Source organism: Pholcus phalangioides, unplaced genomic scaffold (genome assembly GCF_987345545.1).
Source record: "Pholcus phalangioides strain wild (caught in Gottingen) unplaced genomic scaffold, Ppha-v1.0 ptg000022l_1, whole genome shotgun sequence".
Lineage (NCBI taxonomy): Eukaryota > Metazoa > Arthropoda > Arachnida > Araneae > Pholcidae > Pholcus > Pholcus phalangioides.
In genome coordinates this window covers 30,486,428-30,509,580 of record NW_028301615.1, presented here as the reverse complement: position 1 = coordinate 30,509,580, position 23,153 = coordinate 30,486,428, and the positions used below count along the sequence as shown (strand labels likewise).

At 36.5% G+C, this 23,153-nt stretch overlaps 1 protein-coding gene across 1 annotated transcript; it reads right to left on the bottom strand.

Moving 5' to 3' along the window:
• Positions 1 to 9,497: 9,497 nt before the first annotated feature.
• On the bottom strand, positions 9,498 to 10,526 carry LOC149070173 (uncharacterized). The gene has a single exon (XM_089249285.1). It carries the CDS (start codon positions 10,524 to 10,526, stop codon positions 9,498 to 9,500), a length of 1,029 nt encoding a protein of 342 aa, XP_089105411.1.
• Between the last annotated feature and the right edge of the window lie 12,627 nt (positions 10,527 to 23,153).

The following is a 23,153-nucleotide window of genomic DNA, read 5'->3' as shown; positions in this document are numbered from 1 at the left end:
TGCTGTCTCGTAATGCTCGAACGGCCCCCGAAACAAGAAATCCGTGCACTGTCTTCAGATTTATTTGAATTATTTAAGCGGTGATAAATTTTCTGCAAAATTCCAAAAATCTTTATCGAGACGTTCGTTCGCCCATCATTAAGGAAATATTGAGTACAATTTTATTTATATTTTTTTTTAATTTTAAAACGTATATTAGTAATTCAAATGATCACGCACGTGCTCCAACAGTTTTCTATCTCAAAACTTTGTTCATTAAATGAATTTATCCCAATGGTCTTCTGTGCATTTCATATAGTCCATTAACTTGAAATTCATTTATTATACACGTAGATACTATCTCAAAATTTATATAGATCAAAATTTCACGTTAAAGATTACTCATAGACACGCGTGTTTTGAATTTTTTTTTGAAAACATGTTTGAATTTAAATTCAAACATGTTTTCTCTGATTGTTTTATATGCCAATTTGAATAATAGTTATTAGTTACCTACAATAGAACCTCTCGATAACGGACACCCATGGGACCAAAGATTTTGTCCGCTAATGGGGAGGTACGACATACAGTGGAATCTCGTTTATACGACTTTGACATTTATACGACGTTTGTCTTCGGTCGCAATTAGTTCCAATAAATGATAATGTTAAAATGTATATCTTACTGTGTGTGTGTATGAAAAAGTGAACATCTGTGCGCTGGTTATGCATAATCGCCAGTTGTCTCAATAAAGAAAGCTTGATTTGAAATTTCACTACATTTTTATCACTTGACCAGCGATTATGCATAATTCCCAAATAAAAATGAGGAATGTGATAAATATGGAAAGATTCAAATTCTTTCTTCTCTTCACTAAACAAATTAATTATTTTACAATAAAAATTGAATTGAATTGAATTAAAATAAGTGTGAAGAGAAGATAAAATAACTTAATCAAACTTGTAATGTTAGCTTTCTTCACGCGTATCAAAAAACAAAACCAACATTGCCATTCGCATTCATCATCCTGGGCCACTGTTATGTTCCGTTAATCAAGTAATTGATTACTGGATTATCATATTCACCAATACAAGCTTCGGATCATACATAATCATCTATGAATATGACAAATTCTCGATTAATGGACAAAAATTAATGAATTAGACTTTTGAAAAAAAAAAGATTTTGATTCATTTATTCAAAATAAAGTTTAAAAAAAAAAAAAGAGTTTGATTTTTTACTGTCCGCTAACGGGGAGTGAAATACATTAAAGTTCTACTCAACGGGATATCAGAAAGTTAGTGTCCGCTAACGGGAGGTGTCCGTTAGGGGAGGTTCCACTGTAATCAATTTTCCACTCACCTAAGTAAGAAATGATAGTCCGAATATTTATTTAGCATCAATGACCGATACTCTGACGATGAATACATTTTATTTTCACAATATAATACTCTTATTTTGCGTGAATAATTTCAATAAAATAGTAACGATATAAGAATTTTTTAGGGTGATAACTAGCGCTCGGATTATTATGACGTCATATTTTGGGCATTTTTGAGCGATCGGTCATATTTTAGGAATTTTCAAGCAATAGATCTTTTTTTTTTTTGGTCATTTTATCATTGAAAATTTTTATTTGTAGACATTTTCTTCAGAGATATAGTATGCACTTACAATATATATATATATATATATACATATATCTTGGCTTTTTCTTTTATTCTCGGAAAAACGTTTGAATTTTCGGAAACCACTTCTTTCTTCTCGGAACTTGCCACGTTTCTGAAACTCTTACTCATTTGTACACTCGAAATCTTCGCGTTCAATGCATTTTCATCACATCTAAACACATTTCATTTCATTTTTCATTTCATACCGTGCACATCCCAAGGTCTATCGACCATTCATGACTACTGACGTATAAGGACACCAGCCTTTTTGTGTGTGTCCTCAGGGCTACCGCGCGTCGAAGGCCATAATGTCTGGATGGAATGAAAATTGGCATAAACAGATGTCACACTCCACAGTGAAATTGCCTTTGGGTGCCGATAAAGCGCATGAATCTCCCTCACATCCTGGAACAGGGGCCCGTAGGCTGCGCTCTTAAGCGAACTCCCTCTATAGTGAACTAATAGTGTGAAAAAAAAGACAAAAAATGACAAGAATAGTCCAGGGCCTCAGGTTTGAAGCTCCGCCAGCCCCACTCTCGTAGGCGGCCCATGATACAGAGACAACGTTGCTGCAAGCTTTTGTATACAATACAGTGGATCCCGCTTATAACGTTTTCTTCCTTAGTGTGACTTATTTTCCTCTCTCTCTGGTGCCAACTCTTATTACTAATACTCATCGAGATTTCTCGTTTAAAGCGTTTTCCCGCAAAAAGTAGGGTACGAAATGATTGTTAAATGATAGGTGTATTGAATCACTTGATTTCCCTCACGGTCCCTCTAATAATCCCCCTCCCTCTGCCATATCTAAACACAATAAAAATTGACACTGTCACCCGGGAGGAGCACTCATTTTAGCACCACCCCCTTCCTCGTAATTTTAAACGAACAAAAAACAAACTTGGCGCCCATGGTGGTCCACCCAGCGCCCGGGGTACCAGAGCCCCTGGCCTTCTCTATTTACTGCTCTGCCTACAACTGTACAAATATTGAAGCATTGCGTTTCACTCACAATTCGAAATGCAGATGGCGGAATTAACTTCACACACAACAGTAGATACACAGACGGTTAGGTATATTAGCTATCATTAGGCATATTCGGTATCACTTTTGGCACAAATCAATTGCCTATAAATGGGAGTAAAACATTAGTAAATTGCCTGATGACGGTAGACCGTAGTTGTGCTCGGTTTAAAAGAAGAAGGAACGTTTCACACACTACTCTATCGCATGTTGTTAAAAAATATGTTAAATTTCCAACTCAAAACCGATTTAATGTGCAGCAACATTGCAATTCATCTTGAGAAACAATCACTTAGCTTGCAGAAACTGCACATCTGACAAGCCTTTGTCCAAAAATTGTGCCATCTGGTAATTTTCCCCGAATTTTAGAAAAACCTGTTCAAAAAGTTGTTTCTTCAAATATTTCTTAGAAGAAACTAAACAATGGCCGTTTTTTTAAAAAATTTTCAACTGCACGTCATAAAATTAAAATTCTGTCAATTCTAGAAAACGTACTAAAGTACGGTCATTGTGCATAAGTAGTAGTTTTCATTCGAATTTGGTGAGAGAATTTCAATTAGAAAGGTGAACTAAAATGAATTTTTTGTTTATTTTTCAACTTAATAAGATAAGAAACAATAACTGAAAAAAAGAGAGGGATGAAATAATGGGAAAATTATTAAATCATATTTTTATGTTTTATGTCATGAATGCTTGCATATTTGTAAGATTTTTAGGTCATAAAAATCCGAGCCTTAGTGATTGATATTAATGGAAAATCCTGACAAAATCCATTCAAATTTTTATTATAATTGATTCCGAAACTCATCTGTTGTTTCTTAGAAAATAAGATTAGATAATGATATACCCATGGTGACCAAGAAAAGTATCGACTGTTTATTTGCGAGCTTTGTATTCGGTATTCTTTGCAAAGGAAGTTGGTAAACCTTCAAAACTCTCCATATGCAAATCGTTTCCGTCCATTAATCAACTCACCCATGAAGACATCTCTTTCGGGGGATTTCCCATTCGTGGAACTCGGCTTATACCGCAGGCTGGATTCGGAAGCGGCTGAAGACTGACGAAGTAAAGCCATTTTCGAAGGGTAGTGACAGCTTTAATGATAAGGTTCGCGTTTGCAGTTGACAAATTCACAGCGTTGTGATTTTCTGAGTTGTTGAGCATAACAAGGAAGCTGAAATGTACCTGCATATACATGGATTTTGTTGGTTTATATCCATTACATATTTAGAGCATGAAGTTTCTTTTTATTTGCAATGTTTTTTTCAAATAATATAGTTTTTTTATTTGGGAAAACAGGAGAAATGTTGATATCAACCTTGATGTTCATCGTAGTTTTGATTTTCATGATGTTCTTTACAAAGTAGATAGGGATTATTTTTTCGTCTTCACTGATTTTTCAGAATTACCGAAATTTCAATCATTTTAAGTGATTTCAGATTAAAACTAATTTCAGAATTAATTAATTGACAGAAATAATATTATATAAAATGTTCTGACAGAAACAATATTATACAGCGTTCTACCAGAAATGATGTGTCGCAAAATACTTTTGTAAATTCTGTAAAAATCAATCCTTCCGGAAACAATATTGTGTAAAATCCTTCCGCAAGCAATATTGTGTAAAATCCTTCCGCAAACAATATTGTGTAAAATCCTTCCGCAAACAATATTGTGTAAAATCCTTCCGCAAACAGTATTGTGTGAAATCCTTCAGCAAACAATATTGTGTAAAATCCTTCAGCAAACAATATTGTGTAAAATCCTTCCGCAAACAATATTATGTAAAATCAATCCTTCCGGGAACAATATTGTGTAAAATCAATCCTTCCGGAAACAATATTGTGTAAAATCCTTCTGCAAACAATATTGTGTAAAATCCTTCCGCAAACAATATTGCGAAAAATCCTTCCGCAAACAATATTGTGTAAAATCAATCCTTTCGGAAACAATAACATATTTAGTAAAATCAATCCTTCCGAAGAAACGAAATTGTGTAAAATTCTTCCAGAAACAAAATTGTGAACGCCCCTAAAACAAATCGTAAACAATTTCCATATTCAATAATCCCAGTTAGTCAGGTTTGAAGTATTACTACGCAAAATAATTCTCTTTCGTCACATCAGTAGAAACTTAAAAAACATCTGTCACCATAAGCCATGATGGTAATTATATTTCTTTTCAGTTTTGAAACCAATCTCATTAGGATGAAATCTTCCTCATGCCGTATGAACTTGCAAGGAGAGGAAACAATTTTGAAAATATGCTTCCCGTTCCGGCTTTCGCAAAATTATGCCAAGAAGTGGGCATTTATTTATTTATTTTTTTTTTTTTTGAAAGTGAACAAGCTGCGCCATGTTGTGTCATCACGTGATGGCTTTCATTCATTATTACACTCTACGTAGGAAGCGTACATTTGAAGAGCCATTTAGGTAAACTCGACCTTTCCCTTTTTCTTTGTCTTCCGTACACAACTTTTACCATAATGTGGCCCTAACGAGTTGTAAAGCATCTGGGCGCCACGTGCATCAGACGTTAACAACCCCCGAAGAAAACGGGATGCTTTATCACTAGGTTTGCTTCCAGTTTCTTTTTCAAATTTAGGCTAAAAATGAGCGTAATAACTCAAATTAGTGCTTTTGAGGGAAGAAACACTTAACGACGATGTAAATTATGAATACGACGAAAATATTGCTCTTTTCTCTCAGCGATAATGAGCATTTTAAGGGATTTGTTTTGTCGTTACTCGGTGGTATATGAATAAAATATGATTGTGTTTATGCTCTGGACTTAAGTTTATTTCTATTGCTGGGATACCGCACATGGTGCGTAATAGTTGAATAATTCGAGTGTGTTCCGTGTTCGCTGAAAATGACACCGCAATTCTTTGTCTTTGAGGTTTTTTTTCACTTGGTGTTGGCAACCATATTGTGATACAAAGCGAAAGTAGACCCACAGCAGACAGTAAGCAAAGTAAGGTTTAATTCTAGGAAGGAGCTGATATTTTCATGCTGTATATCTCAATTTGACCAAGCACTCGTTTTTCATTCAATCGAAAGCTGGTGACCTTATTTAAGACCTTTTTAGACAATAGACCACGGCAGACCAAAAGCCAAGTTACCTTTAGTATTAAATATGTAAAAAATATATATTTTTTATGTGCTCCTGAGCACTTTAGGCCGGTCATCCGCTGGAAGCGACTTGACGCGATAAGCAAGTCGCTCGCAGATTTCTGTATTTGCAAGACTGATCCTATTGCATAGAAAGTACGAGAACTTCTTCCATTAGCAGCGTCCATTCATAAACGAATGCATTCCGGCTGCAACAGCAGACGAAAAAATTTCCGATTCCAACGTGATCAGGAGCCACTTGTCATATCTGCGCAAGCGCAGTACAGTTGTTTACTTAATCCAATGATTTTTTTGTCATTGCGTTTACAGGAAAATGTATTTTATCAATGCATTGGATTCATTTGCAAGAGCACGTACTCCAATTTTACGTTTTCCATTATTCGATGACATCAATTTTTTCTCTTAGTGATAGAGAGCGACGATTATACTATAGAGCTAGCCATAGTAAACAGCGGGGAATAATGTAAAAAATATAGGAGCACAATCATCAACATATAATTTCAGATTCTAAACGGACATCAGAGGTGCCACACATTAACGAACTTCAAGCCAAAATTTCTTTCAAAAGTAACTAAATATAAAAAAATAGATCAAATATTTAAACTTTGCTGCCATTAAGTGAGCATAATTCAAACTAAAACTTCAACTATTGGTGTCAGGGATTTTATTAGCCCAATAGAACGAATGATGAAAATGTTGACCGTGGTCATAGCTGAGGTGGGGGGGGGGGGAGTTACAACGTTAAACAGAGGTTCGAAATACATTATTTAAATAGGCTTTTTGCCGGGATATTTTCATTTGGCAGTAAAACGGAGATGACGCATCTGAGGGTTAACCTTTGAGAGGAGTTTTACTGTATGTACCTTCTTATCTATAGTTCGAAAATGGTTATAATCCATTATATTAGTTATCGCAATCAACAAGGTAGCAGCAATGCAGGCTTACTTGAGAGTAATGTTCGCCAATACGCATCTAGATGCGTGATTGGCGCATGAAAATCCATTTTACTTCTCTAAATTTCATTGAGAAGTGAAAATGAACTAGTGAATATACTCCTTATTCTAGATAATTTTTTTATAGGGCTATTTCTCAGTCATAAAAAATGCCCATCTTTTTACAAAAATACTCCTAAAAATTCTGGAGAGGAGTGAAATTACTCTCTAAGATTATATTTTTGGATAACACTGCTTAGGAACACCGCTCGGCACGACCGCGCCCTCTAGGACACAGAGCGTATATCGCTTGTGCTACAGAGCGTGGATGTGATCTGTTGGTTTAGTTTATTTTATACTCCAGTGCGTCTGAGGCAGCTCTTATTATACAGGGCGAGAGCATTTTACTGGTGAACCGTTGATCCTAGAGGAATACTTCCAACTAGAAAAAGTATCCGAATAAAGAGTAGAACTCAGATACGTCATTCATGTTGAAAAAGGGTTATATAATTATTAAAATTTAAAAAAAAACATTTTTATATGGACACCCTATCCTGAAAAACCCAATTAGGAAGTTTTTGCCCTGTCTCTCCTGAGGCCAACAAAAATAATTCCGTGTTCCTAAGGTATTATCGATTATAATAACATATTTATATGTTATTATAATCGATTTCTGTTAATTTCAATGCTATTTGAAGGGTGAGAACTCAAAATTCCTCTTTAAAAAATTCATTGCGACCCACTCTTTAAGCCAACCCTTGACCCGCAGACCAAATGTGGTCCTAAAGGTTATCTGATGTGGCTTGCCCCCATCCAACCTAGTTTTGTAAAAATGAACTTGGCGGCACATTTTTACAAATCCCTTAAATGGTCCGTGACATTTTAGGGGTTTTTCAAATCACTGAAGTAGGCGTCAAAGATCACTTTCACATTCAAAAATCACCTAAGTAACCCACGACACAGTTACAGAACACTTAAACGATCCGTGGCACATTTAAAGATCCCTTGAGAGACATGTGGAACAGTTTTAGAGCACTTTAGCGGCCCGGAAACATTTCCAGAGCACTAGAAGAATCCGGGATACATTTAGAGATCATTAAAGTGGCTCTTTAGGGGACTTATCAATAGGTAGAATGTTCAGTTGCCCAATAACTATCGAAAGGTTTTTTTACGTTTTTGGGGCACCGAATAAGATTCCATTAAGAATATTTCATATTTTCATAAAGGATGGTTGATGGCGTAAGCATTATCCAACCCCCCCCCCCACGTCATCAAAAGTCAGCAAATCGGAAACCCCCCATCGATGTTAACGTAATACCTGAATCCCCCCTAATGACCTATTGACGTCATGACATTTTATAACAGCTATCCAGTAATCAAGACGGTGCCACAAGCGTAATCTTTCAATGGGAGACATAGAAGAAAAAAGCCGTTCTTTAAAATACATTATATAGGTGCTGTTCTAATTAGCCATGATGTAACAGAAAATAAAAGTGGCGAGACCTGAATTATCAAGAAGAGAAAGAGTTACGAAGATTTAGCACTTAAGAAATACAAACACTTGAGCACGATCTTGCGAAGCACTAGAAGGTTTGATGAAAGATTTTTACTTTCTGTCTAAATGGCGACCAAGGTATCTTTCATAATCTTCGGAACATCCATTTCTTTTGACTGATATATACTTTCAGGAATACTTGAAGATTAAATCCCTCTCTTTGAATTTTATAAACTAATAAATGCCACAACTAATGAATTAAATTTTTGAAGTGATAGAATTTTGATTAGTTCTAAAAAAACGATAAAATTGTGAACTTTTATTAATAGATGATGATTGTAGATGATTTTGATTTTATGTCGGTCGCAATTGGTTCCCATACATTTTAATGTCAAAATGTGCTACTGTAAAAGTGATACACCGGTGGTTATGCATAAATCACCAATCGTCTGGATAAAAGAATGATTAAATTTCACTATATTTATATCACTTTTATTGGTGATTATGCATAATTTCCAGATAAAGTTTGGAACTCTGATAAAAATGAACAAATTTATAGGTTTTTCACTGCATTAAACCAATTAATTATTTTTAACGGTACATGATAGGTGAACTTCACATATTTTTCATTAAAAATTACATTAAGTGTGAAGAAGAAAAAAAAAAAAAAAGATTGTCATGTAATGTTGGTTTTCTTCACACACACATCAACAAACAAAACCAGCTTTTTCTGCCATTCGAATTCATCATCCTGCACCATAGTTATGTTCAGTTAATTGACTATTCATCATATTTACCAACACGAACTTGAGATTAAACATAAGCTTAGTTGAATGTGATAAATTCTCTGCTTATGACCAAAAATTAATAAATTAGAGTTTGTCTGATTTTACTATCTACTATCGATAACACTATCGATGAAAACTAACCGCAAGCGTGTGGTGAAATACATTAAGGACCTATTTTACAGTACCGGGAATCAGAAAGTGTCCGTTAGGATTCAGAGTTCAGAGGGGGCAGAGCTGATGACGAAATTTTGCTGACTAGGGGGGGGGGGTCAAAAATGTCTAAAAGTTTGCTTACGTAATACTTGAACTGCCCCTTATTGACATTGGAGCTAAGGTTACAACCAAGGTCGTTATAAGCGAGTTTGACTATTTGCGCAAAATGAAGAATTAATTAAATAATTTTATTCTAAGTAAAAGGGGGAAAATGGCGTATATATATATATATATATATATATATACTCAATTATGAGCTTCAAAAATAGCTAACACAGTTTCTTCCGTAAATCTTGTAAGCTTGACCCTACAAATTCTCGGCAGTACTGCTCGGACAATCCAGAACAGCCCCGGATGTCGAGATATTCTAGACTTCTAGCGTCTCTGACGAAAACCGTGAAGTCCACCAGGTTTAGCCGCATACCGACAAGCCTGATGAATCTCAAGGGGGATTCGGAAGTTCCGTCGATGAGCCGCCGAAGACTATCGCCCGAAGAATGAATTCTTTCTGCAGAAAGTTCAATAACCAAACGCTGCAAGGAATGTCTCCATTTCTCGGCGATCTGAGCGAGAAACCCTTCTGCTCCTGGTATTGCAAATAGCAGTTCGAGTGTTTCCAGATAATCAGACGATATTTTGAGTACGTTTTCGAGACTCACTCTGGAACTGCGATAGTGCCGTAACTTCGGGGACACTCTAGCAATCAAGTCCAGACCCTTTTCTGTTCCTTCACCGCAGCATGTGAAGGAAACAAGCACCGGAAAACCCTTCTCTTCCCCATCATCATAATACTCGGGTATGATGTTTGTCAGAGATAATTCCTCTAGTTTTTTACAGTTATCCTGGAACTTGTTTACGTTGAAAACACGAGAATCGTGCCTGGGATGCACGGGAGCATTAAACAGGCGTAACTTCAGCAGAGAAGGGCAGTTGTCTGCGATGTCGGACGACTGTATCGGTAAACCTTCGCATCGAACATCCAGCTCCTCTAAACGGTGACAGTTACGGATTATCGTCACGAATTTCATTTGAGTTAAGTAATCGCTGACTAGCCTCAACCTCTGCACGTGCGACAAGAAGCCCCTGTTGCCGAAATACACCAGGTCGCTGACGGTCAAGTTCTCTTCTGTTTGGTCCACGTGGTTCCATAGTGTAGGAATGCAGGCAAGCTCTTTCCATCTTTGACAAACTCCTGCAACGTTGTCCAGAAGGTTTTTATGACCATTCGAACTGACGTAGCACGAGAATATATACTCAAGGATTTCAGATGGGAAGTCGTCAATACTAACCGAAGTCATTTCAATTGGTAGATTTCACAGTGCACAATGGCAACTATAACATTACCTAACTGCACTGGTTACCTAATTACATGAGGAGTTTTGAAATCTCATTGTTTAAACAACAGTAAAAATAAACTTTTCTAATGGTACTTTTAACATCACAGCTTATTGAAAGTACGGGGTTTGTGCTCAACTACACCGTCTGTACAAAAAGTTGTTTTGTCTGGGGTTTCTGGTACTATACAGAGTGTCCTATAAGTGCTAATGTGGCTTTTATCTAGTGAACCGTTCGTAACAGAGGTATGATTCCAGTTTAAAAAGTGCTCAAAACGTATTCAAAAATCGCTCTGTACCACTTTTTAAAGTAAAAATACAGTGTGTCATAAAATAGAAACCTAAATTTTTACACGCCCCTCATCATCTAACTTCTAACTAGAAAGTTGTTGCATTGTCTCTCCTGAGTCTAACAAGAAAAATAACATGATTTTAACTGCAACGTTCACTGAGATATTTGAATTCAAAAATATGAGAAAAGTTAGGAAAGAAAAACAAAAACTAACGAACAACGTTTCCTTTCCCCCATTTTATGTTGCTCCTTCCCAAATTTTTCCCTATGTTTGAATTCTAATATCTCAGCGAATATCTCACTTAAAAACACTGGACTCCCATTTTTGGGCTCAGAAGAGACAGGGCAATAACTTTCTAATCGGAAGTTAGAGGACAGGGAAACCCGTGTAATGTTTTTTAGTTTTTTATTTTATTTTGTGACACACTGTATTCCCACTCTCAAAACTGGTACACAGTGATTTCTGAACACACTTGGAGCACTTTTTTTCAAGTTCGAACCATACCTCTACGATGAGATAAAAGCCGTGTTAGCACTTACAGGTATTTCATGTGAATGTGGCTTAACGTATATAGTCGAAACTGAACATGCCCGTAGTTTAGATTTCCCGTTTAACCCCTTCACTTACAAGTTATTGAGTCAAGGAATTTGGATGATCTCTATTTGACGAATCGGCGATGAATATGTAACCTTGTCTTAACCTACCCGCACATTAGAAAAAGGAAGAAGAAGAGAAGGAAAAAAAGTAGAAAAAAAGGAAGAAAAAAAAAAGAAAGGAAAACAGTACAATAGATAAGCAGATGATTAGGTACGAAGTAGATTTCTCTTTTCAACCTCATCGTACCTCCTTCGTTCTTATATGTATACTAGCTTTAATACCCAGCGCTTGCCCGGGTTTTCTTCAATTACTAGAAGGATTGAAAAAAATTACAAACCATTAAAAAGGAATAAACTGTTATAAATAATACCGAAAGCATTAGAGAAGTGGCAAACACTATTGTAAAGGCATACGCATGTCTGAAACACATTGTAACGAAACCACGGCAACCAAAGTAAACATTCTGAAAGTCATTGTTGACACCGAGGTACCATTGTTGTTTTTTACCCATTTCGGACATTTACCCCGATCTGACGAACTTTTAAAGTAGCCTATCGTTCAATCCGGGCCCTGTTTGGTGTATATGCAATGGTAAAGGGAGAACAAAGAAAACAAAGGGAACTTGTTTGAATTCATTCCACTAGCGTTTGGACGAAATATTACGTCCTTGATCGTAAAGTGGCTAAACTACTAAGAGATATGTAACCAACCATGTTCAGAAATAGAAAAAAAAATATGCTGTGTCACACCTTGTATCAAATCAATATGCTTTGCAGTGCACTTCTTTCATTTTTCACTTCGCTTATACAAATTGTAAAAACATGATGTGATTAATTTAGGGAAATTTATCAAATTTACCAAAATGCTCAGCGGTTATGCATAATAACCGCATTTTATCACAATTACCGTAACATATATATATGCGTATTCCATCTGTAAGTCATTTAAAGAATTCCATCTCAAAAGACGAAATTCTAATAATTACTGGACGATCGAGCGCGCCACCTATGCTACTGATCATCTTCGGATGATGAGATCACGCTGAGGGTTAATTTCGATTATCCGGTAGGTATATTATTGTTGATATATCGTTAAAAGAACAAATGCAAATCTTTAACTCTGATTAATGATTTCTGTAATAAATGATGTGAAGACGTTTCTGGTAAACACTACAGGTTTCTGCTCTTTTTCGATGTTCAATTGTAATTGGAAGCATTTCTATAGCAGCATTCACGGTGAAATTTCTTGTGCTAAATACAAATACAAATACAACGCCACAACAGGCAAAATGCCCAACGAGGTGGCTGCGAAAAAGATGCCCATAATAAATATGGATGTCATATATTTCAAAAATACAGCAACCCAATTAAAAACATAATCAAAAAATTAAATCAAAATCAAAACACAATCAAACAATCAAATTATAAACAATATATACACATTATAAAATATTATACAATGCCCATAAAGAATATTATGATTGTCTTATTCTAAGTATGGATAGCTTCTGGATTTACCCCAACATGTTTATCGTATTTCTTTTTAAACGTGTCAATTGTGTTACAATAGTAAAACCTGTCTTTAACGGAACCTGTATTAAGTGGAAACCTGTCTTCAACGGAAAAAAATCGTGTTCCCGTAATTTCAATGCCAAAATACACAGTAAAAAAACCTGGATTAAACGGAACCTGTGTCTAACGCGGAAACGGAAAGGAAAATTGTACCCTTTACAACGGAAAACTGCAATTAACAAAATGCTAAAGTACTAAACCGAAATATTTTACGCAATCTACGCTTGTAAATGTGAGTTCTACATCATCCATCCTTAGATTAGCAAAAATCCTTTTCTGTATGTCATGCTGTGGTTTTGATAAGCCATGGTTAGTAAAGCAGTTGCTTTCTGAAGTTGAAACAGAATTTTTCGGCCGACGTAAAGTATTGTCGTGAGGCGTATTACGCTCTGTAGGAAAACAGTCGTATTGCTTTTCTTATTGGTGAGTGGACGGCATGTCGCGCTGGGCGAATCACGTTGCGCGCGGCACAGGAAACCTGCTCCTAGGAAAACCCAGCTTAACAGTTGAATTTCTAAATGATACGCGAGATTTACAAAATTGTATACAAGCTGTGTAAATTCCGCGATTGCAAGACTGAGCAGGGCCGTAATTAATCAGAGAAAGGCAGAGGGGGCAACTGCCCTGACGACAAAATTTAGGGGTGAAAATTTTTTGATGAGAACAAAAACTCCGTTATAAAATCATGAAATTTTACAGTGGTAGGGGCGGTAAAATTATACAAGTAGAAATACACCACAACAGGCAACACCCAACAAGGTGGTTGAGAAAAAGATGCCCATAAAAATATGGATGTCATATATTTCAAAAATATAGCAACCCAATTAAAAATGTAATTAACAAAAATTGTAAACAATATGTACACATGATAAAATATTATATAATGCCCATAAAGAATATTATGGTTGTCTTATTCTAAGAATGGATAGCTTCTCGATTTACCCCAACATGTTTAAACGTGTCAATTGTGTTACAATTTACTACCTCCGGGAGTAAGCTATTCCATTTATTAACAACCCTATTAGAGAAAAACTCCCTGTGACACCATAACCTGGCATTGTCCCTCACCAATCGATACTGGTGTCCCCTTGTAAAAGCAGAAATTTAAAAGAACCATGTTTTTTTGTTTTTTTTTTAAATAGAAAAAAGAAACTGATATTTTCAAATTGAGGATGATTCTTGAGGAAAATAAACCACTTGAGCACGAACTCGTGGACCACATTAAGATTTTCATTTCGCGGACCACTTTTAGTCAAGTGCAAATTCAATAGGATCTCTGATGCTCTTCGAATATCAATTCTTTCTCACGAGTACTTTTACCTCGAAGTAAAAACGATTTGTATCTTTGCGGTTTCTTGAAAGGAAATCATTTCTTTTATTTCGATTACTTCGGATATCACCGTTCTAACAAAAAGAATGGTGTCTTTCATTTCGAGAAACTGTTTTCTATTATACGTTTACGGGCGTGAAATTCAGGAGGAAAAAAAACGTTGACGAAAAAAAAAGGAACGCTGTATATATATATATATATATATATAAATAAACATGTACACGGTGGTCATAAAATTATTTTGCCAATATATGAGTCCCTGGTGGTAATGGCAAAAAAGCAATGAATGCGAATGAAATTCGAGATATGGGTGGTTCAAATTATGCGCTAGAGCCGTGATTCCCAACGTGGGCGTTAACGTCCCCTGCTGGGGGGCGATGGAATGTTCCAGGGGGACGGTAGAAAGCTACGATTATAAGGGTCTTACGGGTTAGATTGGGTTGGGGGGGGGGGAATGGGAGAAAAAAAATTTCTGAAGAAGGAGGTGATGGGACAGAAAACGTTGGGAAACTATGTGCTGGAGCAGGCATCTTCAACCCGTTGCTCGCGAGCACCACGGTGCTCTCTGAAACACCCAGAGTGCTACAAATACAAATACAACGCCACAACAGGCAAATTGCCCAACGAGGTGGCTGACTTAAGAACATCATGGATCCCCAAGCCCTACCTAATACTGCTGCACCACACATGCACCCCGCCCCCCCCGGAACCCCCAACGAATCGGTACATGTGTGAATGTGCGTGTACGTGTAGTGAAACCTGACGTGAAGTTTTTTGTTTCTCTGTAATGCTTGTTGTGTGTAGTGCTGCCATCTGCCACCAGTTTTTCGAACTATGAGTGAAGTGTTATGATTGAATGATTTATCGTTGTAGGACTGTTGCTCTCTGTGGCGAGACTTTTTAACGTGGAGATCGGCTCGCATTTGCGCCTTGAAGTTGGGAATGACAGAAAACCAACTTCAGCCGACCACCACTGTGGGATTCGAACCCGGATCCTCGCATCGCGAGTCCGTCACTATAACCACTCGACCACCACAGCGGCAAAAAATACCACACGAGGGCTCAGCCGGGATGCTCGATGGACGTGTCCAATTGTCCAGTCGTGCTCGCGAGCACTTGATCAACCCGTATCTCGAACGTCTAAAGTAAACACCTTGTATAAATTCGAAATTTTATTTCTGTGATCATAACCACGAGGGCTTTTCTAACTTCTGAACCAAACAAGGCCCCAGACTATCGCTAATCAGCAATTTCAACCGTGAGAGCTAGGGTTTTGTTTTTCTCTTCATTCTTGAGCGCATACTTTGAAATATCCGTATCTCGAATTTCAGTCGTAATCATTGATTTTCGCGGCCGCTAGGGACTCGTGTGTCGGTAAAGTCATTTTATGACCCTCATCCCGCTGCATATTTCCACATAAATAACGCCCATAAAATTGTAACATAACCTATTTTTAACTGAGTGACGCTTCGTTTAAAAACAATTTTTCGTACACTTCTCTTCAAATTTTTGCACGAAATAAAATGCGTTTTTGGGATCTAAAAGGTCTAACGAGTGTCAAAGTATTTTTTAAAACTTGTTTACAATGAAATTTGTTTTTTTATGATTTTCCAAAAATAAATTTTCAGAATTTTTTTTTTTTATCAAATGGTAAATGACGTTTTCCAAAATTACAATTATTAATTATTTTAACTAAACTAAGATAATTGATTTATACTAATTAGAAAGTTTACTATTGGGAATTTACGTTAATTACAATGAAAAGGGCTAAATTGATGTCCAATTTTTAAAAAAATTCAATACATGGTATTTAAATAGCCAGTAATCATATATAAAAAAACTGCCTGTAGGTCACGAATAGTAAGAGAAGTAAAAAATATGTCAAATCCCCTAATTTAACTAAAAAGTTACATTTTCACTGGAGGAAAATCTAAAAAGTTCCGACATCACGAGAGAAGAATAAAATTATACATTCTTTATTGTGTTAAATGAAATACAAATTTCTGATTATTCCCTCTCAAGAATGTCTTTCGGAATTGAATCAGCTCTTATTGTTCCAAAAATCCTGAATAAGCACTTCAAGAGTTTTTATCAGTTTTTTAATAATGGAAAAAAAAAACTTAATTTCCTTTCTGTTTCCTTTTTCCTGGACAAGAAAAATTTAAAAGAAATTGCGAAAGAGTTATTCGCTGATGCGGATTCCTATTTTTCTTCCAAATAAATTTTTTTCTCTCATTTCCCATCTTAATTCGCACTAGATTATTTTTTCCTCGCGTTAGAGACAGAAATTTATAGAGATTTAAAAACTTTATAATTAAAATCCTTTAAAACTTAAATTTTAAAGGATTTATGGATAAATCCTTTAAATATAAATCCTTTATATATGAATAAAAACGAGTAATATCTGTGGTTTTTTTGAAACAATTTTTTATTTTCATGTATAACTTGGAATATCTCCGTTCTAATACAAAGTATGGTGTGTTTTTCATTTCGAGAAACTATTTTCTCTTTTATAATACATTTACGGGCATAAAATTTAGGAGGAAAAATTTTAGACGCAAAAAAAGGGTACTGTATATAAACATGTACACCGCGGTTACAAATAATAATTATTTATTTACTTTTAATAGTCTTTTGGTAAGATGAAAATCGACGGTGACAAAAGTAAACATTTCAAAAGTCATTGTTGAAGCCCAAGAACCATTGTTGCCTAACAGTTTTTTTTGCTCAGTTCGGGTATTTGCATAGCTCTGACGAAATTCTAAAGTAGCCTATCGTTCACGTCGGGACCCAGTTCCATGTACACTGAAGAGCCAAAAAAACTGGTGCACCTGCCTAATATCGTGTAGGGCCCCCCGCGAGCACGCAGAAGTGCTGCAACACGACGTGGCATGGACTCCACTAATGTCTGAAGTAGTGCTGGAGGTAATTGACACCATGAATCCTGCAGGGATGTCCATAAAATCCGTAGGAGTAAGAGTGGGTGGAGATCTCTTCTGAAGAGCACGTTGCAAGGCATCCCAGATATGTTCAATAATGTTCATGTCTGGGGCTTTAGGTGGCCAGCGGAAGTGTCTAAAGTCAGAAGAGCGTACCTGGAGCCACTTTGTAGCAATTCTGCACATGTGGGGTGTCGCATTGTTCTGCTGAAATTGTCCAAGTCCGTCAGAATGCACAATGGACATGAATGGGTGCAGGTGATCAGACAGGATGCTTACGTACCTGTCACCTGTCAGAGTCATATCTAGACGTATCAGGGGTCCCCTGTTGACATATAGGGTCCATGGAGGTTGTTTCCATACCCGTACACGTCCATCAGCTCGAAGCAATTGGAACCGAGACTCGTCAGACCAGGCAACGTGCTTCCAGTCCTCAACAGTCCAATGTCGGTGTTGTCGGGCCCAGGCGAGGCGTAAAGCTTTGTGTCGTGCAGTCATCAAGGGTACACGAGTGGGCCTTCGGCTCCGAAAGCCCATATCGATGATGTTTCGTTGAATGGTTCGCACGCTGACACTTGTTGATGGCCCAGCATTGAAATCTGCAGTAATTTGCGGAAGGGTTGCACGTCTGTCACGTTTAATGATTCTCGTCAGTCCCGTTCTTGCATGACCTTTTTCCGGCCGCAGCGATGTCGTAGATTTAATTTTTTACTGGATTCCCGATATTCACGGTACACTCGTGAAATGGTCGTACGTGAAAATCCAAATTTCATCGCTACCTCGGAGATGCTATGTTCCATCTCTCGTGCGCCGACTATAACGCCACGTTCAAACTCACTTAAATCTCGATAACCTGCCATTGTAGCAGCAGTAACCGATATAACAACTATGCCAGACACTTGTTGTGTTATATAGGCGTTGCCGACCGCAGCGCCGTACTCTGATTGGTTCCATATCTCTTTATTTGCATACGCATACCTTACCAGTTTTTTTGGCTCTTCAGTTTATAAGACAGAGATCGGTCTGAAATTGTAGATTTGTATAACGAACATACACAGACAAAAAATGAATTTTTTATATGTTACTGCCAAAGCCCGAAATTGGCCAATCATTAAATATCGACCCGACCAATGTCTGGTCAGTTCGTGAAGTGGCCGGTGATCCCTGGCAAAAATCCGATAACATAAGACATAATTCGGGATCATTGTCAAGTTGGCGTATTTTTTCCATGATAATTATATCCACGTTACTTATGGCAATCCCTCGAACCGTAGTCACGATGCGGTAATCATCTCTTTTCTCCAAGATTTGATAAAAACAACTATATGTTTATATAATTATTTTTATAGTTTTTCTCTGAAATCTCACTTTTTTCCCCTCTCGTCATATGGAACTAATCCACTATAGCTGCTATATATAGACGTGTATCACACGTTGGCGATAAAAAAAATTTGGATTTGGCTCCTACCGAGCCGTTTTACATCAGCGCCTTCAGCTTTAGCTTGAGATCGCCGACCACTTTGCGAGATGGTCCGAATCATTTGCCAATCTTTTGCCAAAACTCTTGGCCAATTAGCGAATTGATCGCGCTTCGGACTTTGACAGTAACATATACGTTTATGTTATTTTATATAAGTATTGTTTTCACTAGAAGGAGAAAAATTCCATCAACGAATATTTTCTTCTTTATTTCGTGAATTTACTCATTTTTTGTAAAAAAAACAACGTCTATAAATTTCTGCAACTATCCTATACGTAGTGTCAAGATAAACGAAAAATGCTACATACTGTAGTAGTTTTGTTATTTTAAATCATACATGCATCTACTATGTCAATATGGCATTAAAATAAGTTATTAATTGCTTAATTAAAATATATTCTTGAAGTATAAATCACTTAAGAATGCCGATTTCGAGTACTTTTGTAATTTCTTAGAAGAAATATTTTATAGTTTTTTCTCTCTGAAATGTGGTAGTGAATTATTTTGTGGACTAAAAATTCAAATTAAAAAAAAAGTAATGTTTCTGAAAACGAAAAAAGCATAAATTCATTTTGCATGATGATTTTTGAAAGATACAGTCCTGTATAAATGGTTTTTTATCAGGATTAATGTCAATATTATTAATCGATAATATTTAAAAAAAAAACTTGAAACATTTTTCTTCTTCAACTGGAGAAGGCTAGATTATAATGCCATTATCATCGGAAAAAAATCAACGTAATTTTTCTCGTTCCCGAAATGAATTATCCTGCTTGGCATTTTTAGAAAAGCATGAAATAGCGGTTTTATACTCCTATTTGCATATTATCATGGTTATTTTTTTACGATCTAGATGCATCACGTTTCAAGCTTTGGAGAGAAACGTAATGAGCATACCTCTTGAAATATAATTAAGGAGAGATATTATCTCTCCTTAATTATGTACTATAGTAGAGGTCCCGCTTATAACATTTTCCAAAAAAAAAAGCACCATAAAAAAAAACGTTGTAAGCAGGAAAACGGGAAATTGGTGAAAAATTACACCCAGGAAAATAAGTCGAACTAAGTGGAAAACATTCTAAAAGACAGCGTTATATAAGCGGGATCCACTAACTCAGAAATAGTGTGAGCATTCGGGAAATTAGTGTATTTCAATGAGGTTTGTGTGTGCGAAAACGTTATTCTTACGAAGGGAGCTATTTTTTTAGAACAAGGGGGTAAAAAAGATTCAGTGTGCATTTTGCCGATAGAGAGAGCTGCATAGAAGCACATCGCACATCACAGAATTTCAACTATAAATTTCCCGTCTTTCCTTCCTTTTAAAACTGTTCGCATACTCTTTGGTATCCGAAACACAAGGTCGTAGCTAGCCATCTCTGTGCAAGAATTAGAATTTAGGCTCCCTTCTGGCACCCCCCCAAGTGGGCGCTGTGCGGGTGCACCAACGACCACCTAAATTACACAGGTGGTCGTGGTGCACCTGCCTAGTTACGGCCCTGATCCGAAACGTTCATAAATCTTCAGCCGGCGATTCGGGGATGAAGTAAAACATCTTCACCAACAGCATTTTATTCACGCATGTCAATCGCAATGGAAACCTTATGAAAGCGACAGTAACAAGAAAATTTAAAAGTGAGCTGTTAATCCAATCCGTTCAAGTGTTACGTCAGCAAATTTTTAGCCATTTTTGACCCCTTTTTAGCAAAATTTCGTCAGCACTGCCCCCACTTGTTAACGCATAAGAAACAGGATCAGAAACGTACGCGGGAGGGGGCATAGGGGGCTTGTGCGCCTTCCCCTCCCCCCAGACATAAAAATCTTTTTTAATGCAATTTTTTTTTTTTAATTAAAATTTCGAAAGGAAATATCTTTATATGTTATTATAATCGATTTCTGCTGATTTCAGTGCTATTTGAAGGGTAAGAACTCAAAATTTCTCTTTAAGAAATTCATTGCGACCGACCCACCCTTTGAGCCATATATGGTAAACCCTTGTCCCGCAGACCAAATGTGGCCCTGAAGGTTATCTGATGTGACTTCAAACCTAATTTTGTAAAAATTAACTAACACATATTTACAAATCACTTGAATGACCCGTGGCACAACTCCAAAGCATTTAAGTGGCCCGTGTCACATTTTCAGATCACTGAAGTAGGTTTCAAAGATGACTTTGACATTCGAAGATCACTTAAGTAAACCACGACACAGTTGCAGAACACTCAACGATCCGTGGCACATTTAGAGATCCCTTGAGTGACATGTGGCACAGTTTTAGAGCACTTAAGCGCCCCCCCCCCCCAGTGCGGTTCTACATTACTCAAATTATCCGCAGAACATTCCCAGATTACTTAAGTGATCCGTGGCATAATTACAGATCACTTGAGTGATACGTGGCACAGTTCCAGAGCACTTGAAGGATCCGTGAAACATTTAGAGATCACTAAAGTGGCTCTGTAGGGGACTTATCAATAGGGGGAATGTCAGTTCAGGTGCCTAATAACTATCGAAACGTTTTCTCCGTTTTTGTTGCGCACCGAATAAGATGCCACTAAGAATATTTCATATCTTCATAAAGGGTGATTGATGACGTAAGCATCATCCAAACCCCCCTTCTCATCAAAAGTCAGCAAACCCCTATCAATGCTGACGTAATACTTGAATGATCCCTATGAAAGCGCCAGAGTAACAAAAAAATTTAGAAATGAGCGGTATATATCCGCTGCATTTTGTGTGACTGATTCACTTTACTTCAGCTCCAGTGGTTTGTTTTTGTGCAGCGTCTTCTACCGACAAAAACTGCAACTAATTTTTTTGTGTTAAAAATTCCCCTTCTTTAGAATAACTTTTCGTTAACGGCTTTCGAATATACAAACTCTTGTAATTTTTATGAATTCTTAAACTATTTATAAAATTATCTGTTAACTTATATATAAATAATTTTAAGATAAATAATTATTATTTTAATTTTTTAAAGCGCCACATGTTTTACGGTATATATCACTTCAATAAGCGAAGATCTGAGCTAGTAACGAACTTCGTTTTCAAGATATTACTTTAATATAATGGGACCACAATGTGTATTCTAATGTTTCAAAAGTTAGTATTTCGTACAAAATTGTAGATTGTAAATAAAGGGGTCTTATCATACGATTCGCGAAATTCAGTAAGTCTTTTCAATTATGGATGTTTTGTTTCAATATTTGATATCACAGAGCTTTCCAGACACAGAGAATGATAACCACCAGCAGAAAAAAGAGAAATCAAATCAATTTATTCGCTCAGAAAAGCAACGGGAATCGACGATGATGTTAGCGGCTGGTAAATTAGATTTCGATATTCTGGTAAGGCAATTTCATTTACGAGAAAGTCAGGGGGAGATTATCACTCAATAAATGCGAGACAGAATGCGATTCTGGTCTTGTATCCCATTTGGCCTATGATCAATATAGTATAAGGTATTTTATGCTGTCAGTCTTCATTTGTGGCAGTGTCAGCTCTTAGGAAAAAGGGCAATGGGTTCTATAAACAATCGGAGTGCATTTTGCATCTTATCATGAATGGTTTATTGATGATGATCATAAAAAAAAAAAAAACACTGAGGGGAAGCGATTTCGATTGTATTAGTAGTTATTGAAAATATTTAATGTTAACAATGCTTAACCTAAGATATAAGAAGAAAGTGGAGAAGATTGGCGATGATTATTATTTTGTTATTATTATTATTTGATTGCCATACGTTGCTGAAGAAACAAGAACAAAGAATAGAAGAATTGTGAATAAATACTTACAAATACAACGCCACAACAGGCAAATTGCCCAACGAGGTGGCTGACTTAAGAACATCATGGATCCCCGAGCCATTTTTTGGAGGCCCTACCTACCACACCACACATCTATCTATTATTTAAGTGGGATTTTTCAATTAACTTCCAGTATTTCGGCAGTTTCGATACTCCGGCACACTCTTGTCTGATATGCAAGGAATTAGCGAGAGTCTACTGTATATGGAAATTATGTGAATAAATAATTTTTAAAAAATCACATTAACAAATAGTCAGAAAAAAAAGTATTCATATCCGTCTAACACTAGAAAAATGTTAAAAGTATTAAAATAAATCAAAACTTGTCTAAAAACTGGGAAATTCATGCCTTTACAGTATACGTTCTCCCTTATATGTGGCCTGAAAATTTAAAAGGAATCGATATTTGAATATTGCATGAAAACAAAAGAATTTCTAAAAATCATGTTAAAAATTATTACGGCAATCTTACGAAAACAAATTCGTAAATGTTTCTCTGATGTGAGGCAATCTTAATACGGGAACAAGTTCGTAAAAAAAACATGGTAAAACTCATCATGACATTCTTCATACGAAAACAA

What these genes read in the sequence shown, in the direction of transcription:
- LOC149070173 (XM_089249285.1), bottom strand. Translation starts at nt 10,526, where the DNA reads ATGACTTCGGTTAGTATTGACGACTTCCCATCTGAAATCCTTGAGTAT.